Below are 22,173 nucleotides of genomic sequence, written 5' to 3'. Positions count from 1 at the left end.
GTTCTCCCCATAATTGGCCCCGCAGCCTTCAGCTGCACCTCTGCTAAGGTAGGGAATGGGGTTCAGAGAGGGTGTGAGGGACTGGCTGCCTTGCAGCACCTGAACCCCCCAATCCCTGGGTAAGACAGGCTAGCCAAGAACATCCCTGCCTCACCATCCCTGCCTGGCTCTCAGTGTGTGGGCATCGCACTTCCGCAGGGTGGGCAGAGAGGCGAGGCGAGGTGAGGCGTGGAGGAGATGCTGGAGTTTTGCCCAAGGACAGGAGGAAATGGTTATTATTCTCTGGAGCATACAGAAGGTGAGGGCGGGAAGGCAGAGAGTACCTGAGGAGTTTGGTAGTGTCTCTGCTTTGTTCTTCTGGGGTCCCTGGGAGTGCGAATAGGTCTTGGCATATCGTGCTGGGCGAGGGAATAGTGGCTGCTTGGTGAGTGTGTGCAAGGGTGACAGAGCCACCGGTCAGCAGGAGCACCCAGATGGGTCCCTCCTCAGCTGAGGACTGGGGGGATTCAAACCTCTGCTACCCTACTTCCCACCTACAGTATTTGTACGAGGCAGGATCCTGACAGTTAGAGGCTTTGAAAACAGCATATGAGTCAGATTCCCCCTGGGAACACCCTGGCCCTTCCACCCTTAGTGATGCTAAAGGGTCCAGGAGTGGTGGGAACACAACTGGGACTGACCCTTATTCCCAGACTCCCAGTGCTCAGCAACTTCAGCACAGCCTACTCAACTCTAAGCCCTGTTGTAGGTCTGGTTCCAGGTCTGCAGGGTGTGGGGTCAGGGTGGCCCTTCCTGGAGACCTCACCCCTTGGAGGGGTTGGTGTGGAGTGGAGGGGTTGAGCCAGGATGGTGCTGGGACTGGGCACCACATGGCTTTGTAACCATGGGCTGGCAGCACCACGCCACGCCACCAGCGTGCACAGGTACAGCATCTCCCCACCTCCCGCTCCAGCTGATTTCCAACTGCCCTAGATCCAACCTGCTGATTACACACAGCTTTCAGGAGGCCTGCTGAAGCTGTGAGGGGTGAGGAGGGAGGGTTGGCCAGGTGCTGGAAGCTTGCGAAAGGTAAGCAAACACAGGCCTGAACCTGGCAGCTCCTGCTTGTGGGGAGGAGCTACAGAAGCCACCCAGGATAAAAAGGCTCCACACAGGCCCCCAGAGAAACCATTACCTGCCTGTGTTTCCAAACAAGCTTCCACCATGGGTAAATGGGGAGACGCATACTGAGAACAGAGAGAAGATGGGGCATGGTGCCTGAGTCAGGCATGTGGTGCAGGATGCCAGGGTGGCTTTGGGGAGCAAGGAACCTTGGCAAGCACCGCGGCACCAGCTGAGGGCTGCACTGTGCTGACACTGGTGGCACTGACTGGGGGTCGCAGTGTGATGGAACTGGTGGCATGTGCTGTGTTGCCAGAGCAGGATGATGCTTATCCTTGTTTGGTCACGCTTTTTCATAGTCATCAGCCCACAATACCGGCCCTCTACCTCCCTGGTCTCGCAAAGGGCTTGCACACAGACCTTTTTGGGGCTGCATCACCCAAACCACCCGTGCTGAGTGAGTCCTCAGCCCACCCCACGTGTTGGGTGCTGACCAGAGGCTGCACGGCAGCATCCCCTCCCTGTCTGCCGAGGGACATGCTGCCACCTGGTTCCACCCAGCGCAGGCAGGGGCAGCCCTGTCCCGCTTCCCTTCTTTTCCTCCTCCTCCTCCTCGGCGCGGCCCCGCGTCGGCGGCTGCGGGCCGGGCACGGCCGGCAGAGGGCGGTGCGGGGCCCCGGCGCCGGCTCGTCCGGCTCGCGGGGTCGCGCACAAGCCGGGCTGCGCTGCCGAGCCGAGCCCTGCCGAGCCCTGTCGTGCCGTGTCGTGCCGCCGTACCGAGCCGTGCGGGCCGCATCGCACCCTGCCCCGCACGCCCCGCACCGCCCGCACCTGCTGCGCCACCGCACCGCACCAGGCAAGTGCCGGGGAGACGCGAGCGGGGCCAGCCCGGCGGGTGCGGGTGCGGGGTGCGGGTCCGCAGGCCGGCAGTGCTGGGTTTGGGCGCCGCGTCCGCCGGCAGGATCCGGAAAGCTGAATCGTGCTGCTGGGTGCGGGTGCTGCGTGCACAGGGAAGGGGGCTGGGGCTCGTTGCTGAGTCCACAGGCGAGATCTGGAGTGTTGGGTGCGGGTGTTGAGTCCCTTAGTAAGGCCGGGGGTGCTGGTCTGGGTCTGCAGGCAGGGTTTGGGGTGCTAGATCCGAGTGCTGAGTCTGCAGGCAGGATCTGGGGTGCTGGGTACGGGTGCTGTGCACACAAGCAGGATCATGGGCGCTGAGTCTTGGTTCAGGTCCACAGGAGCATTAGGGGTGCTGGGTCCAGGTGCTGAATCCACAGGCAGGGTTGGGGGTGTTGGACTTGGAGTGCTGGGTCTCAGTCCGGGTCCACAGGCAGGATTGGAGGTGCTGGGTCTGCGTGCTCCGGTGCTGGGTTGGGGTGCTGAGTCCACAGGCAGAATCTGGGGTGCTGGATTTGGGGTGCTGGGTCGGGGTGCTGAGTCCACAGGCAGGATCTGGGGTGCTGGATTTGGGGTGCTGGGTCAGGGTCCCTTAGTAGGACCTGAGGTGCTGTGTCTGGGTCTGCAGGCAGGGTTTGCAGTGCTGTATCTGGGTTCTGAGTCTGCAGGCAAGGTCTCAGTTCAGGGTGGTGGGTTTGGGGTGCTGGGTCTTGGTCTGGTTCCACAGGCAGGATTGGGGGTGCTGGGTCTGCATGCTTGGGTGCTGGGTCTGGGTTCTGAGTCCACAGGCAGAATCTGGGGTAGTGGATCCGGATGCTGAGTCCACAGGCAGGGTGTAGGGTGCTGGGTGTGAGTGCTGCATGCACAGGTAGGGTCTGGAGAAGGAGGAGCAGGGTTCTGACCTGCAGAGGTTGAAGTTTATGCCTTGGGGAAAACAAGAGAGCAGAGCCTTGGAGACAGGATGGAGAGGGGTTCAGGATAGGTCTGATGCAGAGTGAGGATTTGGGGGTTATGAGCGGGAGGGGAGGTGGGATATGCTGGATCTGGTGGCAGTGTGGGGAGTTTTCTCTGAGGACAGTTTGGGGTGTGGGGTGAGATGGGGCTGGGGGACCTGAGTGGGAGTGACAGGGGGACATGCTGAGGGTGTGAGGGAACACAATGATGAGAATTGCAGACAGACAGGGCACCAGCTCCAGGAGGAGAGGGCTGGATACAGCCCTTCCCTTCCCCAGCCAGCTAGGGGGATCACGGGTCTGCAGGGAAGGGGACTGCTGGGGAGGCTGAGTGTTACTTGGGGGCAGCTGGAGTTTCAGATGGCTGGGACAAGATACAAAACCGGTGCAGGTGGTGCAGTGCAATCCCTGTCCCCCTCTGCTTCCTTTTGGGAATCAGGGGGTGATCATAGAATGTGGCTTGTCTGAGCCTTGACTCTTTGGGATTCATCTCCTTGGGTTGCACTGCTGTGGGGGCTGCAGATGCCCCTGGGTGAAGCAGACCAGCTTATGCTGGGGGCTTCTCTGCATTGGGGTTGAGCTGCATCTCTGTGCCAGTCCGAGGGTAGAAGGTACCCGCTGTGCAGCCAGGCAGCTCTGGGATTTGGGGCTCTTGTTTCCCTTTCCATCCATACCCACGTGGGCTGGTGACTTGCCCCTGGCCTTTATAACCGAGAGCATGAAGTGGGAGGGGGAACCATGATAAGGCTCTTCAGGTGCCAAGAAAAATGGTCTCCAAAGACAAAGAGGCTTCCCAAAATGGATGAGGAGTGCAGATTCACTCAGATGGAGGGAAATTATTAATAACAACAGTGGTGTTTTTGGTGCTAGTTGTCCTGCCACTGTGGGCTCTGGCTGCTTTGCCTCCCCCTGCAGCGGGCACAGGCTGGGGCCCCCCAACCTGAGCCCCAAACCTGGGGCAGGATGACCATCACGGCTGCAGGGGTGCTGCCCCGCAGGACAGGTCTCTCCCTCACCTCGGTTTGGCCAGGCTTGTTCTGCCCAGAGGGATGAGGGGCAGGGAGCTGCCCCCAGCAGGAAAGATCCCTATCATGTCTTTGTTTTTGTGTTGCAACCTGAGGGGAACAAAAAACCCCAAACCCCAACACCCTTTCGGTTCCTGCAGATGAGGCTTTGTGTTGTAGTTTTGTTCTCCCCCCCTGCCTTTTCCAACATCCATTTGAACCTTTCACCACTTTACCCACCAGGAATGCTGAGGGTTTGCCGGAGCTGGGAGGTTTATTCAGCAAATCTGGCAGGTCATGTGCTGGAAAAAAGCATCCAGGTGTGCTCAGCAGGGCTGGCAAGGGGGGCTCCTCCAGCAACCTGTGCAGGAGGGCAGCAGTGGGTGCATTGGAGACGTGGTGCCAGCCTCGCCTGACCGCATGTGGGGAATTTCCCTCCCTGTGCTTGCCCGCCAGCTCTGCTTGGCATCTTGACGAGACCTGTTGGGAAGCGGCTCATGTGATGGGTGGTTTTGTGGCGGGGGGAGCCTGTCCCGGGGGACCTGCTTGCCTCTTGGAGGGGTGGGATGATGCCCTCAGGGAGCTTTTATGTATCCCTGCTGCGAAAGCCCCCTTCCCCCCCCCCCCCCGCCCCCGGCAGTGGTGCGGCGCCTGTTCCTGTTCAAAGGTGAGAGCTCCCTGCTGGGTTGGTGCTTCAGGAGGAAATGCTGCTGCCGTCATCCCTCCCTGCCTGGCTGTGCCACCAGCTCCTGGTGATTTACAAGCATGAGGGCTTTGCAATAACAAGGTCATCACCAAATCCACCCCTCCTTCTTCCCAGGGCCCGAGCTCTGCTGTTTGGAGATGAAGGAGGATGAGGATTTCAGGTACCATGTTACCGACTGGTGCGGGGGCTGAGATGCAGCTTGTCGATTCAGGGTGTGCTCTGGGTTCTGCTTTTCTTGTTGCTTAAAAGCTCCCTCAAGGTACAATCCCTCCTCCGTTACCTGATGGAAGGCTCTTTTTTGCCTGTTGCAAAGCCCAGCCCATGTAAATAATGTGGGGATTTGGTTTTGGGGCAGCAAAGCTGGTGGTATGCAAACGACTGTGGGAAAGGCCAGATACTACTGCTTTGTGCTGTGCAGTTTTGAATGCAAACTTGAATATCAAAATTGGGTTTGACCCCATATTGAAGCTTTGTTGGAGGAAAAGTGAAAGAAACAAGAAGAGGTTGATGAAGCTGGAAGCCCTAAAACTGCTCCCATCATCTGGTTTTGCTGGATGTTGGAAAAGAAAACAGTTTATCTTTGGAATAAATAAAAGGCAGAGGGACAAACTTGCAGCAGAAAGCCCCACTTTCACGCCAGACAAGCTGGGTTGTGCTCCACCTCTTGCCCCCGCTTCCAAGGGGAACCTAGGTTGTGTATGATTTCTGAGCCTCTGTTTCCCCTTGGGAAAGCCCCGCACCACACCAGCGGTGGGAACCCCAGGCATTGCCAAGAAGTGTCTTTGAAACTCAAACCTGGCTTTGGAAAAAAAAACTGGAAGACAAACCGGCTCTAAACAAACACCCGAGTTAATTCCGTGTCTTGCATTGTACGAGCCCAGTGAAATGAAACACAGTGCAGCCATAGGGACGAGCAAATGGATTCAGATGCCTCAAAAAGCCCTGAAATCTGCTGGCTTTGAGTTGTCCTTTTACATTTAAGGTTGGGATTTTTCTCTCATTTTCTTTCTAATTGTTCCTGGGAATTTAATTCTACAATTATTTTGCTGCTTCTGCCGAGGAGACAATGTGCTTCAGCCACAAAGCCTTTGAAGGCTGAATTGCAGATTGCATACAGCACTGAGCCACTTGGATGCAGACGCCCCCTCGCTGGGAGAATTTGCTGTGATGTGGAGGGCTGTCTGTCTGTCTGTCCAGGCTGCTGGCAAGCGGTCATGCTGCAAATCAGGCAGGAAAGGATAGAAGATGTTGGGATTTGGGGTGATGTTGTTAGCATTGAGCCTGCCTCTTCCTCACAGTGGAGGAGGTGGGACCCCCAGGGATGTGCACCCCACATACCAGGGCTTGCTAGCTACATTCTGCCTCCCCCATGGCCTGGTGTGGAGGTGTGCTGGTGGTAGATGAAGTCAGAGCCAGGCCACTGAGCCTCGGCAGCATCTGGTTACACTTCCCCTTTCCTGCACGACTCCCTACTGGGCTCTCAGGTGTTCCCAGGGGTCACCCCAGGGCTCTGCTGTGGGGTTTCCACAGGGGGGATATGGGCTTTAAAGGAGGGAAAAGCTGTGGGGACTGTGTCCTCCTTGCTGTCTTGCAAGAACCAAATGACCTCCAGCATATGGGGAATTGCTCGAGTGAGGGGAGATTTGCTGCTCTGTCGGGGGGTTCTGTATCTAATCTGGCTGTGGCATCCTTTAGTACTCTTGGTCCCACCGCTGAGCTGCAAGGGTTTGGCCTTCAGCCTCCTCTCCTACCCTTCCCTCCGAGGCCAGCTCTGAGCAATGGTTCTGGAGCTAGTCAAGGAACTGTTTCAACTAACAGCTGGTGTTGGTGGGTTTTCCATTAGGGTGGGCAGTGGAGGAGTGCTCTGTTCTGCCATCCTGGGCACTGTGCTCTTGCCATCTGCTTGTGGCATGTCAGGAGCAGCTGAAGTGAAGCCGTCCCCGTGCCTGGCAGGGACAGCTTTAGGCAGGTGATGCCTGCCCATGGCACAGGCTGGAGTAGCTTTCTTTATTTTCTCAGTTGGATTTTTTGGGATGGGTTTGGATGGGAATGGCTGGAGAACTGTCATGGAGACTTGGCTGTGAGCTCTGTTGCTGCCTGGCAGCCTCTTTGAACCTCCTGCTCCACATCAGACTCGACCTGATGGAGGAGAGGAACAAGTTCTTGTGAGATTAGTGAAAACAGGGAGCCTGGGAGAAGCTAACACACCCTGATCCCTGCAGCCATGCAGAGGAGACACAATCACTGGTCCCTGCGCCTCGTTGGGTGGGCAGCATTCCCCAGAGGAATGCTGCAGGGGGATGTGGTGCTAGGGGCCAGGAGGGTGAATTTGTCGGAAATTGGGCTGTTGTTGTTTTTATTGCAGAGGGATCAGTTTGTCTTTTCAGGGTTGTTTAGATGTCTGGCTCCCACCGGCACTGGTGCCCCTTAAGCTGGCCCACATCCCTGACTGTCCCTGCTCGCTCTCCCATCCATCACTTTTCTCCTTCATGTGTCTCCTCCCTGCAGTGACGTTGCTGGGATCAGAGCTGGGTGCTCTCCTCTGCCGGATGTGCTGGGCTCTGCTGATGGCAGATGGGGGCTGTGCTGTGGAAATTCGGAGCCCGTTCCCATGGCCTGGAGCGCACCACCCGCCTCCCTGGCTCCATGATGGCTGTGCTGTGCGTGGGGGCTTCGCGCAGGGAGCACGGCAGGATGCTCCGTGAGAAGAGCTGATGTTGCAGCTCTTCTTCCCTTCCTCTGTGCCCAAATCCCAAATTTGGGTAAAGGAGAGATATATATGCTTCCTAAATAGCGGAAGCTCTAGTGTGTGTCTGCTGAAGCACCTCAGGGTCAAGCATGGTTTTGTTTAAAGAAAGCAACTAAAATAAACCCAGTGAGGGGCTCCCAGGAGGTCACTGTGCTCCTTCCCTCCCCGACCCAGCATGGATTCCCTCTTCCTGGAGGGCTTTCAGTAAGTTCACATTTTTTTCTCGCTGTTGTTGACAAAAATCCTGGCTGGTTGAGAAATATCTGTGCAGCAGCGCCAGTCCAGTCCCACGGGTCAAATCCTGCCCCTGCAAATCTGTGCCGGGAACAGTGGTTCATCTCAGGCTTCGGGAATGCTGCCGGGGGGACCAATGTCCTTGCAGGGCAACCCAGGCACAAGGCCATGAGCCTTGAATAGATGGATGGACAGATGGACACCACTGGCTCGAGGTGGATCTGATGTTTTATCATTTACTGGTTGGGCTCTGCAGCAGAAGCAAAGTGCTGGAAGTTCGTCAAGGGCTGAATTAAAGTTGCCTGGCAACCTCCATCCCGTCTCCTCTTCCTGCATCTCGCAGGATTTCCCACCCAAGGTCTGCCGCCTCCGGGAAAGAGGGGCCCAAAACGCACTGCGCTTGCAGCCAGGCCGGTGCCAGGCTTGTCTCCCATCCCCGATGGCTCCTTTCCCATAGCTCAATGGCTGTTCCCACGCCTGGGAGCTCTCCCCATCTCATCCCCTGGGGCTGGTGCCTTTCCCCCCACCCGCACCCGGAACGAGTTGGGCTGTTTTGGCTGAACCTGAGGGCAATTCGTGCAGGTCCCTGGGGGGAGGTAAAACAGTGCAGGGCCAGTGGGAATGTGGCAGGGGGAGTGAGTGGTGGGGGAGCCGAGGGGGCTGCGGGGGCACGTGCCATGGTTGGCCCCAGTGAGTAAAGTTGAGTCAGCTACATGGGGTTTGGAGTGACTGGGCTGGGCTGCCATGAAAAATCCAAGTGTAAGTGGTATCTTCTGGTGCAGTCCCTGATGGGTATTTTGTTAAGGCTGGTTTGCAACCCCATAACCTGTAGGAGACCTACTGGAAATGTCTGGCTCCCACTGGGAAGCCAGCAGTGCTTGCTTGTGGTGGTCTGTGATGCTAAGAGGAGCAGCTCATGAGAGGGGAGAAATGTTCAGCAGCCATTCTGGGAGCTTACTTGGGCTTTACTGGATCTTTGTGGAGCAACCACGAGCTGTTTAGGGAGCGGTGGGATGGGAAAGACCGATCTCACTCTGCAAATCTGTGTCCTGCCATCCAGAATGGATGCTGAGGGTAAGCCAGAGAAATGCTGCTCCCACCCAACATTTCCACTCTTTCTCCTGACTTCCTTTGAAATTAAAAAGCTGACATAATTTTTAGCTGTTCTGCCAAGGAAACAGCCATGGGGGTCCATAAGACCCCGTCTGAGGTTTCTCCATGTTTGCCAACCCCACAGACAGTGCAACTTGCAGACTGCACTTCAGCTTGCAGACTGCTTTTGCTCCTAGGTTTTGCTGCCTTTTGACTTTGGGGGCCACGGGGCAGTGGGAAGGGGCCACCATGTGCTGCAGAAAGCTCCTGAAGCAGTTGCTGTCGAGGCGTGTGGCAGCTTTGGCTGGTTTCCTTGGCCAGTTTCTTTGGTCAGATCCAGGTTGGCGAGACCTGCCACCGTGAACTTCACTCATCAAAAGCTTTTTACTCCTCCGGAGACACTGGTCATGGGGTTTTTAAGGAGGTGCCGGCTGGGCCAGCCCGTTTGGGTGTGCTGTGCCGGCTGGCTGCCGGTGGGAGGCTGATGCCGGCACAGTCATGCTCACACAGCTTCCGTCGTGACCCAGTAAACCCAGTCAGACCTGACCGGGGCTCGCTCGCTCCCCTGCGCGCTCGCCCACGCCGGCACGCCTCCGCCGCCCCGCTGCTTTCCTGGTGTTCCCAAGGGACCAGCAAACCCACCCCACTGGTGAGAGATGGTGCCTGGGTCTGGCTCCATGCTGGGAGCTGCGGCTGAATCCTGTAGAAGTACCGATAGCCAGCCGTAGGAGGGTGAGCTTTTGCCTCCGTGGATGTTACACGCTGCGACTAGAGTGGCTGGTTCCAGGCTTCAGCCCAGGCTGTGTCCTGCTTCCACCATCCTCCTTCAGTGTCGCCAGCCAGGGTGAGAGCTGAGGTCGGATTTGAGGTCCTATGTCGGCCCCCGCTGTTCTGGGAAGTAGGTGAGGAACCAAGGGGCTTGGGAGCTCACTCCTGGGTGGGGGGGCTGGGCTTTTCTGGGCAGTTTTTCTCTGAAACCCCTGGTTTCGTTTGAGCTGCTGCTGCTTTTCAGCCTCTCCCTCTCTGCTTTTTGTTTCTCTCCACTAGAAAAAACTCTGTGGCTTTTCCATTTCCAGCTTTTCTTGATTTCCCATTGAAGTGCTGTACTTGAGCAACTCAGCTGCCCCCAGCCCTACCAGTGTGTCCCATGGACCATGACCTCCTTTGCTTCCTGCCTGGGCCCTTGGCTTCACCCTGAGCTTAGAACTTGCATCCTGACAAGAGGGAAATGATGCGTTTGGGGGTGTTTGGTGTGGGTGCAGCCCGGGGTGATGACCTGAGGGGAGCCAAGGATGGTTTCAGTTCCTTCTTCCTCTTTCTCCCCCACTCTAGGTATGAAAAATAAAAACTTGAAAATAAAAAAAATAGGGAAGCTTGGAACAGCCCTTCCCTTTGAGTAAAATATTAACTAGCTCTTACAACGTAACTGATTAAATGTTCTTTAGGACAAAGTTACATCTGATCTCGGGCAAAGGAGTCTTTGGAAATGGGTGTAGCTGCTTCTCTGAAAAAGCAGAGGATCCAGCCCTGGCAGCATGGGAGGCTGCTGCCCCCTGCCTGGCTAGGAATCCTGCACAGACCCCCAGCTTAATTTATTATTTTTGTTTTCCTCCCCCTGTGCTGGCTTGGTGCTCTCAATGGTTAAATGTTAGCCGGGGCTGGCTCACAGCACAGTGCTTGCCCTGCGATAAGCACCATCCCTGCCTCCCTGCCCAGCCCTGCTCCCAGCTCCAATCCCCACCGCATCAGGAGCCAAGCAGCAGGCAAAGTTCAGGGATTGTTTGTCCAGGGCAGATAGGGTGAGGACGCCTGGCAGCATGTAGGGTTGTTACTTGTTTATTAGAGATCATTGTTTGCCATGTCATAAAAAGTTTCATACTCCCCTCTACCTTCCCATCCCAGGTCCAGCAGCTGTTGTGGCTTATGCGTGATTCCAGGCTCCTGTCCCTGTGTGGAGTCCTGAGGAAGGGTCCCTGCAGCTGCCAGAGTGGTCCTCTGGTGGAATGGAGAGGTGTCAGCATAGGGCTGGCCAGTGGCTTTAGTGCTTCAGGTGTGACCCCACCACTTGTTTTGCCCACAAAGCCTGGTGGGTTTGGCTCATGCTAGACATGATATCACCAAAGCAACTGCTTTCTCGTTGACCTCCATCTGCACTCACCTGCCTTGCATTGTCCTTGCCATTGTCCAGGCCCATTGTTCATGGGCAGACCCTCGGTCTGGACAGGGCTTGTCCCAGAAACAGGAGTTACTTAGAGGGAGGATGCTCTGGGATCTGCTCTCCATGGAGCTCAGTCCCACAGGCAGCACCCTGCCTGCACCCAGGGTGGGGTGCTCTTTGGGTACTCTGTGCTTGTCTGGTTCCTGGGGGGCAGGGAGGTAGCAGGGAGCAGGGGGACACATTTCCTGTCTGCCCTATTCCTGAAATGCTCTGGAGCAGTGGCCAGTGCAGGTGTGAGGTCTGGGTCTGAACCCACTTTGATGCAAGCTGCAGAACTATGACTGAATCCACATGCAGCCCTTTGCTTCTCCTTTTTGGCCCCAAAGCTCTTTTCACTTTGGTTTCACATTAGTTTTACCTCCCCTTTACCCGAGACACAGCAAAGTATTTGCTTCAGGGAAATCGTCTGCACTGAGCATGTTTGAGCAGCTTCTCTACAGGGCCAGGTATTTGGCTTTTATAAACATATAAATGTGTATATATATATATATATATATATATATATTTATAAGCCCTAAGCAAACACAGAGGTGCTTGTTGCTTCTGGGGAGCTCTATCTCAGAGATACACAGTTGTCTTTTAATGCCTGCGAGATGAACTGGTGGCTTTGCTCAGTGCAGCTGGGAGAGGTGGGGGCTTATTTGTGACGAATCAAAAATGCATGAAAGTGAGAGCCAAAGTAGATGCTGAGCTTGGGATGAAAGAGAAACTGAAATCTCATTGAAAAACACTGGGGGGAAAAACTGTTTCCGCTTGAAAAGGCTTGATGGAGATGCCAAATAGTTCCTGTATGGTTTTTTCTTCACCTTGCGTCTCTGCATGCCTGAAGCGTCCTTCCCATGCTTCTGTCCTCGGGAGTCTCATCATTTCAGGAGGGGCAAAACTGGGGACAAGTATCTTGCATGGCAGGAGGTGGCCAGCTGGGCTTTTGGGAAGGAATGGAGACCTTGGGCTTCCCAGGACCCCCACTGCTGCCCATCCTGCTGCAGCCACTCTGGGGAGCGGGACTTGGGGTACCCAAGTGTACCAATGACCCACAGAGGGGCTTGGCCCTGAGCTCCATTCTTTGCTTTTGGAGGGCAAATGTGCCTGCTGTTTGGGTGTGAAATGCTATGGGGGATCAGCTGGCTGTGCCAAAGCATATCCTTCTGTCAGGGGGAGCTGTAAGAGCAGAAGTTTGGGAGCAAAGGAGGGAGTAGCCTGGAGGAAAATGAGTCTCTGAGCAGCTGACCCAAGCAGTCAGTAAGCGACTGCCCCCACTGTGACAGAGGGGAGGGAGGTCATCCTCAGGGGGATGCTGCAGGAGGTCCCTTCCATGGCCTGTGCTGGCTGCAGGCTTGATGCCTTGTGCCATGCCTTTGTTTCCCCTTTGGCTAATGAGGGTTTGTTTTTCCCCGAAGCCGTCCCTGGTATGAGGCCGTGCCTGGTCAAGCATCCATGCGTCTATGCAGCTGGCTGCTTCTCAAGCCAGCTTGCTTGTGAGTTGCTGGGACAGCAAGAGTGTCTGACGTGGTGTTCTGTGTTTCAGGAGGGTTTGGTGGCCAGCCCTGTCCCAGGGAGCTGGAGAGCCTGTCCCGAGGATCAGCTGTGCCAACCTGCTGGCAGTGGCTGGGGCAGCTGCCCTTGCCACAAGAGCAGGAAGATGAATGGAGATACGGCACATGTCATGACGACTCTTGTCATGGCGGTGGTGGCAGCGATGGGATACCCATCACGGCGCTCTGCCACCGACCTGGATGCCACTCCCAGGACAACAGTCACCTTTGATGGTAAGGGGGTGTGGGTCCTGGTGGCAGCAGTGAGGTTTGGGATCTTGCTAGCACTGGCTTTGGTGCACCATGACTGCATCTAATCTTTGCCACCCTGCTGGAGTGGGGGGCTCAGCATGGAGTGGTGGCTACAAGGGGTCCTCTGATCCCCTGTGCTCTGGAAATCAGAGACCACATGGCTGTCTAGCACTTGGTGCCTCAAGTCATTTCCTCAAAAGCCAGAAGGGGACAAGGACATGCAGGGAGCCAGCCTTGGCCAGCCCCTGGCCCTGCCCAGCAGCCCTTGGAGGATGTCCTTAGCTGGGCATCACACCTGGGCTGGGCTCTTATGGCCCAAATAGTTGGAGCTTTCTTCCTGATTTTCTCTAATTGCCATTGGGCTTTTGACATCCAGCCTGTGTGTTGCCAGTGAGCTCAGAAGTGTCATTGTCCCTTGGGCATCCACACAACTTCATTGACCTCGTTAGTGAAGCTCAACTCAACAATCAGTGGTGGGAGAGAGTTTCATTAGCAGTTGGGGTGCCCTTTTCTCTCCAGGCAATGCCTTCTTTTTTGGTGGGGGGTAGTAATTACCTTTGCAGCTGCCTCCAGAGTCCCAAGTCTCATGGGATTTTCTCTTCCTGCTGTGGGAGGGTCCAAGTATTATTTGGGGTCCCTGTGGCCAGGGCTGAGTCCCACCTCACAATTCTCAGCACCTCAAATTGGGTGGTTTCTTTGGTTTGGTGGGCAGGAATGTCCAGCCTCACTGCAGAAGCCCTCCTCTTGCATGGCAGTTTTGGTTCAGGTTTTTTTCTCTTTCCCATTGGGCTGGCTGGGCTCAGTTCAGAGCCAGAGGCACTGCCAGGATGTTTTTGCTTCCTTCAGCAATTCCCTGAACACCATGGCAGGTTCATGCTGGGCATGGATATCACAGCTCCCACCTGTGAGCTGTACTTTAATTAGTGGGGAGAAATTTCTGCAGTAAGCCTGAGCCCAATTAGTGCCTTTTGCCTCCTACCAAGCCTCTTCTCTTCCTTTCCTCCTGCTGTAACTGCTGGCACCAAGCACTGTCGACCTGATAACTTCAGCGGGTGCCTTCCAGCTCCGTCCTCTTGTCTTTTCCCAGTGGCTTGCGCCGTGCCTGCCCCGGGGTCCCCCCTCAGACCCCTGTTCCCTTTGCAGAGCTGTCGGGCGTCCGGCGCTTCAACGCACACACCCTCAACTACAGCACCCTGCTGCTGGAGGACGACCGGGGCATCCTCTATGTGGGCGCCAGGGGAGCCATCTTCGCCCTCAACTCCAGTGACGTGGCCGACGGCTCCCACCGCACGGTGAGCCCGGCCTCTGCCTGCTGCTGGCTGGTTGTCCTCTCCTGTCCCACGCTACCCGATCCCTGTCTGAATCATGGCCACTCTATCCCTGCTCATCCTCCCGCTCTCCATCTCAGGTCTTGCCTGAAGGGGATGTCTCCAGGTCTGTCCCCAGATCTCCTGTGGACTCCTGGTGCTTCTCCCCAGCCAGGCAGTGTGAGAACAGCGGTGGGGGACATCCCCAAGCTCAGAACTGCCTGCTTCAGGGATACCCCAGCAGAACAAGAGGCAGGGGGAAAACTGCACCCCTTTGCTCCCCCAGGGAGGGACACCCCAAAATCCTCCAGGCTCCTACAGATGCTCTGGAGTGTCTGCCCAGTGGGGGGTGGGACCACTCTCAACCTGGGCTGGTTGGATGTGTGCAGAGTGTCATCTTGTGCTCTGAGGAACTGTACCCTCTCTAAATAAAGGATTTTATCATTTCTGATGGCTCTGATAGAGGCTGGAGCCTGCAGAGACAGGGCACCACACAGCAATGGGGATCACACAATAGCAAACTCTCTTCCCCTTGTAGATCCACTGGGAAGCCTCCCCGGAGAAGCAGATGGACTGCCAGCAGAAGGGCAAAAACAACAAGGTAGAGCCAGTTGGTGGGTGCTGGGAGGGGCTGCTGTTGCTTTCCCTGGCTTGTAATGCCTGTGCTCCCCGTTCACAGACCGAGTGCTTCAACCACGTGCGGTTTCTGCAGCGTCTGAACAGCACCCACCTCTACACCTGTGGGACCTACGCCTTCCACCCGCTCTGTGCTGCCATTGTGAGTACTGCTCAGCCCCACAGCTGTCACCTGTCCCCTGCCACGGTGTCACCCTGGGGAGGTGCAGCCCCCTGTCCTCTCCTACTGTCTCATCCTGCAGCCCCACTCCCTTTCTGCCCCTGTCCCAGCCCCTCTCTGGCTCGTGGGGGAGGCAAGTGATCCCCAGGCTAGCCTGAGTAGGTTTGAGGACGCGGCCACCACAATGCAGATGCCCAAAGTCCCCACCTTGGCACTAAGATTGGACTCTGACCCCATAATGAGAGAGCTGGGGGTGGATTGGTGCCATGGAGGACGCATGTGGGCTCAGCAGGATGGGCTGTGCCAGCCCTGGAGCTGGCTGGTCCCCAGCACCTGCTATTGCAGGGTCTCTCCTCAAAGCAGGGGCTGCAGAATGGCCGATAGCCAGTCATAAGCGTGCCCAGGAAGGGTGACAGTGGTGGGGCTGACTCAGAAGCCCCTCCCCAGGGATTTTCTGGGCCAGGCTGGGAATTCCCACATGGCTGTGACTCAGGGCAGAGTGTCCAAGAGCAGCCTTGTTCACTGGCAATGGGACTTTGACCCCCTTTCAGTAGCTCCTTGAGTCAGTGGAGACTTAATTGCCCTTTGTTCACCTCCCTCCCTGGGTTGGGGAGAAGGGGTCCTGGGGCCATGTCCCCAGCGTGTTCAGGGAGCCCTGGAGAGACCATGCTTGTTCCCATGGCTGTGCTGCTGGTCCGGTTTGGCCATCGCGCGTACTGGAAATCAGGTGGAGGAGCTGCCAAGCTGGAAGGGCCCCATCATTATTTGACATGCTTTGAACTGCAAACCCCAAAGAAAATAACTCCTGCCATGACAGGGACAGCACCTGGGGGAGCCCAGCCTGTCTGAGCAGCGTCTGCCAGCCAGGCATAGCCTGGGAACATTGGCTGCGCTGACTGGCTCGTGCCCAGTGCCCACGTGATGCCTAAGTGGGGTGCCAGGTCTCCCCTCCCCTGCAGAGCCCTCTCCCTGCTGTTGGCTGGAGGCTCTGGCTGTTCATGTGGTTTCTGACCAGCTGGAGGATGTGGGGGGCATTTGTCTTGCCTGGACAAGGGCACAGCTGGTGGGCATTGCTTTGTCCCTGCTAGCAGCCTCTGCAAAGAGCATGAGGCTGGCAGGTAAGGCGCGTCTGTCCCCTCCTGTTTAACCAGGTTCCCTTTCCCCCCCAAGGATGCCAACAGGTTCATGTTGCCATCCCACTTTGAGGAAGGCAAGGAGAAGTGCCCATATGACCCTGCCCGTGGCTACACCGGCCTCATTGTGGGTAAGTGGCACCCTTCCAGGGCTGGCGGGGCATGTGGGATGCCAACAAATCCTGGCACCCCTGCAGGTGGTGCCAGCCAGGTAGGCCCTGCGTGCAGTGGCCTCACCAAGCCAGGACTTGCTCCTCCTCTGCCTCATCTGCCTGGGGCATGGGGATGCTGGTGGCCTGTGGGGCTGTCCCCAGGGTGCAGGGCCATGCTGATGGGTACCTGCCCTGCTCAGACGGCGGCTTGTACACGGCCACGCGCTACGAGTTTCGGAGCCTTCCTGACATTCGGAGGAACCTGCACCAGCGACCGCTGAAGACAGAGGAGTCCCCACTGCACTGGCTAAATGGTGAGATGTCCATGTCCCCCCCAGTCCTGTGACCAGCAGCATGGGCTGTGGGATGCTTTGGAGTGTGTGGAGCAGGGGTGGGGAGTGGTCCTGGAGTCCTGTGTGGTTTGCAATGAGAGGAAATCGAGGCAGGGAGGGATTCCCTGTCCTGTGGTTGGTCCCCAATCTCCACTTCTTGTTCCGTGTCCCCAGATGCCGAGTTCGTGGCATCTGTGCTGGTCCGGGAGAGCAGGGACAGCCCTGTAGGTGATGATGACAAAATCTACTACTTCTTCACGGAGAGGGCGGGAGAGGAGACCACATCCTTCTTTGACAAGAGTCATGTGGCCCGAGTGGCTCGAGTTGCCCGTGTCTGCAAGGTAGGCATGTTCCCAGCCAGAGGGAGCCAAGCACTGCTCCTCTTGGTGCAGGGGCAGCATGCCTCCATTTGGGGGGAAACTGAGGCATGGGTAGAGGGGAATGCACCCCCCCACCAGCCTGTGCAAAAATGCTCCCCGCACCCTCCCAGAGTGATGTGGGGGGGAAGAAGATCCTTCAGCGCAAGTGGACGTCCTTCATGAAGGCGCGCCTGGTCTGCTACATCCCCTACTACGAGGTGCTGCGCAGCGTCTGCAGCCTGGATGGAGGTGGCTGGGCCAGCACTGTCTTCTATGCTGCCTTCACGCTCTCAGCACAGTGGTGAGTGGGGCAGCAGCTGAAACAACTGGGGCTACAAATCTACAGCACGGGGGGGAGGGAACCAGAGATGCTTGAGGGCACACACAGGCATGTGCTGCACACCTGTGGGTGCATTAATTGGGAGCAGTCATGTGTCTGTCCAGACTCAGGTGAGGTTCTGCCCCTCAGGAGGACCATGGAGGCCTCGGCTGTGTGCCGCTACAGCATCTCGGCAGTGCAGCGTGCCTTTGAGGGCCCCTACATGGAGTACCAGGACTCGACTCGCAAGTGGGCCCGCTACGATGGTGCAGTGCCCGAGCCCCGGCCCGGCTCTGTGAGTGCCAGGGGGTGCAGAGCAGGGGGGGCACGGGGCAGCCACATTCCCCTCTGACCCCCCTCTCCCCTGAGCAGTGCATCACGGACCACTCCCGCAGGAAGGGCTACAACTCCTCGCAGGACTTACCCAACAGCGTCCTGGACTTTGTCAAGCTGCACCCACTCATGTTTGAGGAGGTGAAGCCGGCTGGCGGGGAGCCACTCCTGGTGAAGAAGAGCGTGGCGTACAGCCGGCTGGCCGTGGACAGAGTGCAGGCCCTGGATGGCCGCTCCTACGATGTGCTCTTCATGGGGACAGGTGAGTGTGGGGTAAGTTTGCCAGGTCTGTGCTGGACAGGGGGCACACCACACATTCCCTTCTGAACCCCCCGCTCTGCTCTCCAGGAGACGGCTGGCTTCACAAGGCTGTGGTGGTGGGCTCTGGCATCCACATCGTGGAGGAGGTGCAGGTGTTTAGGGACCTGCAGCCCGTGGAGAGCCTGGTGATCTCTCACGCCCAGGTGAGGGAGAAGAAGTAGGGGGCCATCACACATGGGGTGTGCTTGTGCTGTGAAGCTGCCATTGGGCTCTTTGCGGGAGTGGGGGGATGTGACTCCTGGATCAGCCCAGCTTGGGATATATGCTGGAGTGCAGCAGGGCAGCCTGGCCTCCTTGCCAGCTGCACCCATTGGCACTGACTGTGACCTGGGGGGCCTCTCGTGCATCCCCATCAAGGGAGAGCTCTGCTGGGGGCATCTCTGGGCACCATGGGGCACCCCATAGCCAGATCAATGCTGAGCCAGTCTTTTCCCCATCAGAGAAGCCTGTATGTGGGGGCAGCCAGTGGGATCGTGCAGGTGCCCCTGGCCACCTGTGCCAGGTACACCTCCTGCTATGACTGCATCCTCGCCCGGGACCCCTACTGTGCCTGGGATGGCAGGGCCTGCCGTGCCACCGCCACCACGGACAGGTAGGGATGGGTGCCTGTCCCCAGCTGGGTCCCCACAAGCCTTCCACCTGCCCCATCCTATGCTGCTGTGCATCACCCCATGGCACAGTCACCCCAGAGCCACCCCCAAAGGTCTGGCCGGTGTCTGGTGGTAGGTCTTCTGGTGGCCATGACCTTGTAAAGGGTGGGCTGTATGCACCGAGGCTGTATGGCTGAAGCTCCCCCTGCCTTGCAGCACAGGGCTGGTGCAGGACATTCAGAGCGGCAACAAGGGATGCCGGAGCATCTCCGGGCGAGGTGAGTCTGCCACCCCTTGGGACCATGGGGATGCTGGTGTCCAGTGTCCCTTAGGGTGGCCAGGACAGGTGTGAGGCGGTGTGTGTCCCCACAGGCTCCCTGCCATGGAAGAACCGGACAGTGCTGCAGGGAGACGATGTGCTGCTGCCCTGCGACCAGCGCTCCAACCTGGCCCGAGCCGTGTGGCTGCTGAATGGCAGTGAGGTGCTGGGCATGGGGCAGGACCGGCTGCGTGTGGGGGTGGATGGGCTGCTGGTGACAGACACGCTGCCCCAGCACAGTGGCGAGTACCGCTGCTACGGGGAGGAGCGGGGTCTTCAGACGCTGCTGGCTGCCTACAGCCTCACTGTGCTGCCCGAGATACCCCGCAGCCCTACAGCTGCCACCCCACCCCACGCTGCCAGCCAGGCAGCCAACGACATGAAGGTGGCTTACATCTCCGCCATTGTCACCTTGGTGGTGCTCTGCGCCGTGCTCAGCACCGTTCTCCTCTACATGTCCTGCCTGGAGAAGCGCAAGGGCAAGTACGTGCTGGGGGAGCCACGGCCATCCAGCGTGGAGCTGCAGACCGTCTCAGCCAACTGCCTGCGCAAGGGCCACCGGGAGGAGGAGGAGGAGGAGGAAGAGCTCACCTACCCTGATGGCTGCCTGCGGATCATCCCTGGTGAGGCGCCCACGGCTGCCACTTCCCCCGTCAAGGAGCTGCCGGCTGCTGTGCCCCCGCTGCCGCCCCCGCTGCCGGCTGAGCTCACCAACGGCATGGGGGCTCTGCCCAACGTCCTCCGCAAGATGAACGGCAACAGCTACATGCTGCTACAGCAGCAGGAGGAGCCTCTGGTCTCCCCGCTCTACAGCGCATCTTTCACTGAGGAGCTCAGCAAGATTCTGGAGAAGCGGAAACACACACAGCTGGTGGAGAAGCTGGACGAGAGCTCCGTGTAGGGGCTGGGGAGGGGGGTTCTGCCAGCGGGACCCTCCTCCCCTTCAGCCCCTTCTCCCACCCCTTTGCCAGCAGTGTTACAAGACTCAGGCGAAACTACCTCCTGGATGGCAGAGCCGGGCCGGGCCCGGGCTCAGCCGTTCCTTTGGCTTTTACTCACTTTTGAGACTTGCTGTACAGAAAAAAAAAAAAAGAAAGAAGCATCTATTTAAATTTAGAAGCTCTATTTATGTATAAAAACCCACTGATGGTGGCCACAAACTGGAGATAGGAGCTGGCACCTGGCTGAAAGTGGACACCGGGAGGGAGGGCGAGTTTCTGTCTCTTCATCCAGGCGTGACAGAGACACTGTCATGGACGTGTGGACTTGGCTGGCCCTGCTGGGTGTCCCTCGGCACATGGGAGCTGGACAGCTGCTGAGAGGTGGGTGAGGAACAGGGAGGGGGGCTGGGGGCTGACGCACTGTGCCTGTGCCTCTTGCAGGGTGCAGGATCCCTTTCCGGCATGGAGCTGGCGGGTTTCTCCTGCTGCTCGCTCTCAGGCAGGAGAGGGGCAGTGGACACATCTCACATTGTGGGGGCTGGCCTCAGTGGGTGCCAGCCTCTGCCCGCTCTCCCACGTCTGCTCCCCAGGGTTTCCTCTCTGGGAGAGGATGGTTTGGCAAGGAACAGAAACATGTCGAGGAGCTCACTACCCGAATGCATTGGAGCAGCTGGTGAAGGGGTGTGTGCCCCCTGCAAAGAGGCCACAGGTGAAATATCTGGCTGGATGACCTGGGGAGGTGGCATCCCCAGGCCCTCTGATCCTGACAGGGCTCTGCCCCCTCTCCCCAGGGCGCCGGATGCAGCTGCAGGCAGCAAGATGCACTAGCAGCAGGACTGGCAGCCACCACAGCACCCTACAGCATGACAAGGGACCAGCGCAGCATCCACATCCCCTTGATGTCCGCAGTGCCCCTGTGGCCCCAAGCACGTGTTTCTGCCCTCCTGTGTGGTGCCGTTGGAGAACTGGGGTTCAAGCACAGCCCTGTCACCTGTGAGACAATCCCTGGGTGGGGAAATGTCCTCATACAGTGAGGAAGAAGAGCCCTGGACAAGGGGCTGCCGGTCTGCCTCCCTCTGGAGCATCCTCCTCTTCATGGCACTTTCCAGGAGCAGCCATGGTCCCTAAATTCCCCCAGCTATTTCTGCTCCTGCCACCTCCTGGGGGAACCTGAGAGACTGGTGACAAAAACATTTCATATGGTGACACAGGAGAAGCTGTGGAAGGACAGACTTGCTGGGGTGTGTGTCCTCCCGTGTGTTCCTTGCTGGCACCTCTATGATCAGGACATTGCCAGCTCAGCCCTACAGGGGAGACAAGAGGGGGGTGGCAGCCCCTGGGGTCCCTCATGGGCTACAGCCTAGGCCTCCTATTTCAGGAGAGCGATGCTTAGTGGGAAAAGGCAAGAATTGTACACCTGGCTTCTCCCATCCTGCCCTCACTGTTTTTGCTGCAAGAAGGGGACATGAGCCACCAGCAAGGACCACCCCCACCTTCCAAGGAGGGGTATCACCCTGTGTCTGACACCCCTCGTGCACAGCTCCACGTCCCCTTGGCAATAAACATGGCTCTGTCTGGACATGGTGTGACGGTGTCTCTCTGCAGGCAAGAGAGATGGATGCAGACGCATGGGGTTGCAGGTAGAAGAGGCTTTATTGGGGCTGCAGGCGTGGGCCCTGGACAGTGAGGATGGAGGGTTTGTTGGTGAGGGGGTGCCACTGGCCCTGGACACTGGGATTGTCGGTGTGGAAGGGCTTGCGGATGCGGATGATGTCCAGGCCAGACTGGTTGGCCAGCTTCGTGACCAGCTGCACGATCTCCTCACTTGTCTTGCTGGCGATGAGCTCCTCCCGCACTGTCCCGTTCACTGCAGCAGAGCGAGGGGGTCAGGCCAGGATCCCCCCACTCCACAGGCCTCCGGGGGGCAGCTGCTGATCCCCCATCCCACAGCAGCTGCCTCAGCACCGCCTGCGCCAGGCAGAGGTTGCGCAGAGCCAGGGCCCGGCAGGGACAGCCCCATCCCCATTCTCTCCCCGTGTCCCCAAGCACTCACAGTACTCAGCCCGCACCAGCGGGGCCGTGCCCGAGCCGGGGCTCACGTAGAGAACAACATCGGGGTGCTGCCGAGCAAAGTCCTGTGCTGCCTCCTCTACGAATTGCCTAGGGAACAGGGGGACCGTGAACCCCAGCCAGGCCAGAGATGCGGGAGGGTTGTAGCCCCCACCCCAGGGCGAAGGTCACAGGTGGGGCCACCCCTCCCATGCCCTGCCCACGGGAGGGGTCACAATGCAGAGGTTGGGGTGATGCCCCCTGTGCCAGGGCGGAGCTCAGGGGTCACCGGTGCCGCCTTCCAGCCCCAGTCCCGTCTCGCAGGAGGTTCGGCGTCCCACTCCGCCGCTCCACTGTGGCCATGGAGCTGCAGCCCCGTCCCCTCCCCACGCTGACAGGGCAGGGGGAAGACCCCCCTCCCCCAGTTAAGGGGCTGCCCGGCTCCCCACTCCCAACCCAGGAAGGCGGACGGGCGCCTCCGGCG

The 22,173-nt window shown here is 58.1% G+C and overlaps 2 protein-coding genes across 9 annotated transcripts in view; one reads left to right on the top strand and one right to left on the bottom strand.

Annotated features, from left to right (window-relative positions):
- Window positions 1–21,219, top strand: part of SEMA4G (semaphorin 4G) — a 29,776-nt gene extending 8,557 nt beyond the window's left edge. Inside the window, exons 1-18 of one of the 8 annotated variants that reach the window (XM_029958588.1) lie at window positions 9,196–9,635; window positions 12,480–12,720; window positions 13,882–14,030; window positions 14,584–14,646; window positions 14,725–14,823; window positions 16,012–16,105; window positions 16,327–16,440; window positions 16,633–16,799; window positions 16,949–17,118; window positions 17,287–17,431; window positions 17,509–17,731; window positions 17,818–17,933; window positions 18,231–18,382; window positions 18,597–18,658; window positions 18,753–20,021; window positions 20,231–20,349; window positions 20,432–20,881; window positions 21,019–21,219. In XM_029958588.1, coding sequence (XP_029814448.1) covers window positions 12,594–12,720; window positions 13,882–14,030; window positions 14,584–14,646; window positions 14,725–14,823; window positions 16,012–16,105; window positions 16,327–16,440; window positions 16,633–16,799; window positions 16,949–17,118; window positions 17,287–17,431; window positions 17,509–17,731; window positions 17,818–17,933; window positions 18,231–18,382; window positions 18,597–18,658; window positions 18,753–19,600 — 2,529 coding nt within the window. In that variant the 5' untranslated portion in view covers window positions 9,196–9,635; window positions 12,480–12,593 and the 3' untranslated portion in view covers window positions 19,601–20,021; window positions 20,231–20,349; window positions 20,432–20,881; window positions 21,019–21,219. Of the gene's footprint in view, window positions 1–9,195; window positions 9,636–12,456; window positions 12,721–13,825; window positions 14,031–14,131; window positions 14,173–14,583; window positions 14,647–14,724; window positions 14,824–16,011; window positions 16,106–16,326; window positions 16,441–16,632; window positions 16,800–16,948; window positions 17,119–17,286; window positions 17,432–17,508; window positions 17,732–17,817; window positions 17,934–18,230; window positions 18,383–18,596; window positions 18,659–18,752; window positions 20,022–20,230; window positions 20,350–20,431 lie in introns of those variants that run through there. The other 7 variants (XM_029958585.1, XM_029958586.1, XM_029958589.1 and 4 more) reach the window with 7 other exon arrangements.
- A 55-nt stretch (window positions 21,220–21,274) lies between these two features.
- Window positions 21,275–21,871, bottom strand: MRPL43 (mitochondrial ribosomal protein L43; the record flags this gene model as incomplete). Its single annotated transcript, XM_018068928.2, has 2 exons — window positions 21,275–21,507; window positions 21,694–21,871. Coding segments are annotated over 2 exons (393 nt in total), but the record flags the coding sequence as incomplete, so codon positions are not given.
- Window positions 21,872–22,173: the final 302 nt, after the last annotated feature.

Source organism: Manacus vitellinus, unplaced genomic scaffold (genome assembly GCF_001715985.3).
Source record: "Manacus vitellinus isolate BGI_N305 unplaced genomic scaffold, ASM171598v3 scaffold_15_pilon, whole genome shotgun sequence".
Classification (NCBI taxonomy): domain Eukaryota; kingdom Metazoa; phylum Chordata; class Aves; order Passeriformes; family Pipridae; genus Manacus; species Manacus vitellinus.
Note: the sequence above shows the minus strand (reverse complement) of the source record. Positions and strands in the feature narration are given on the sequence as shown.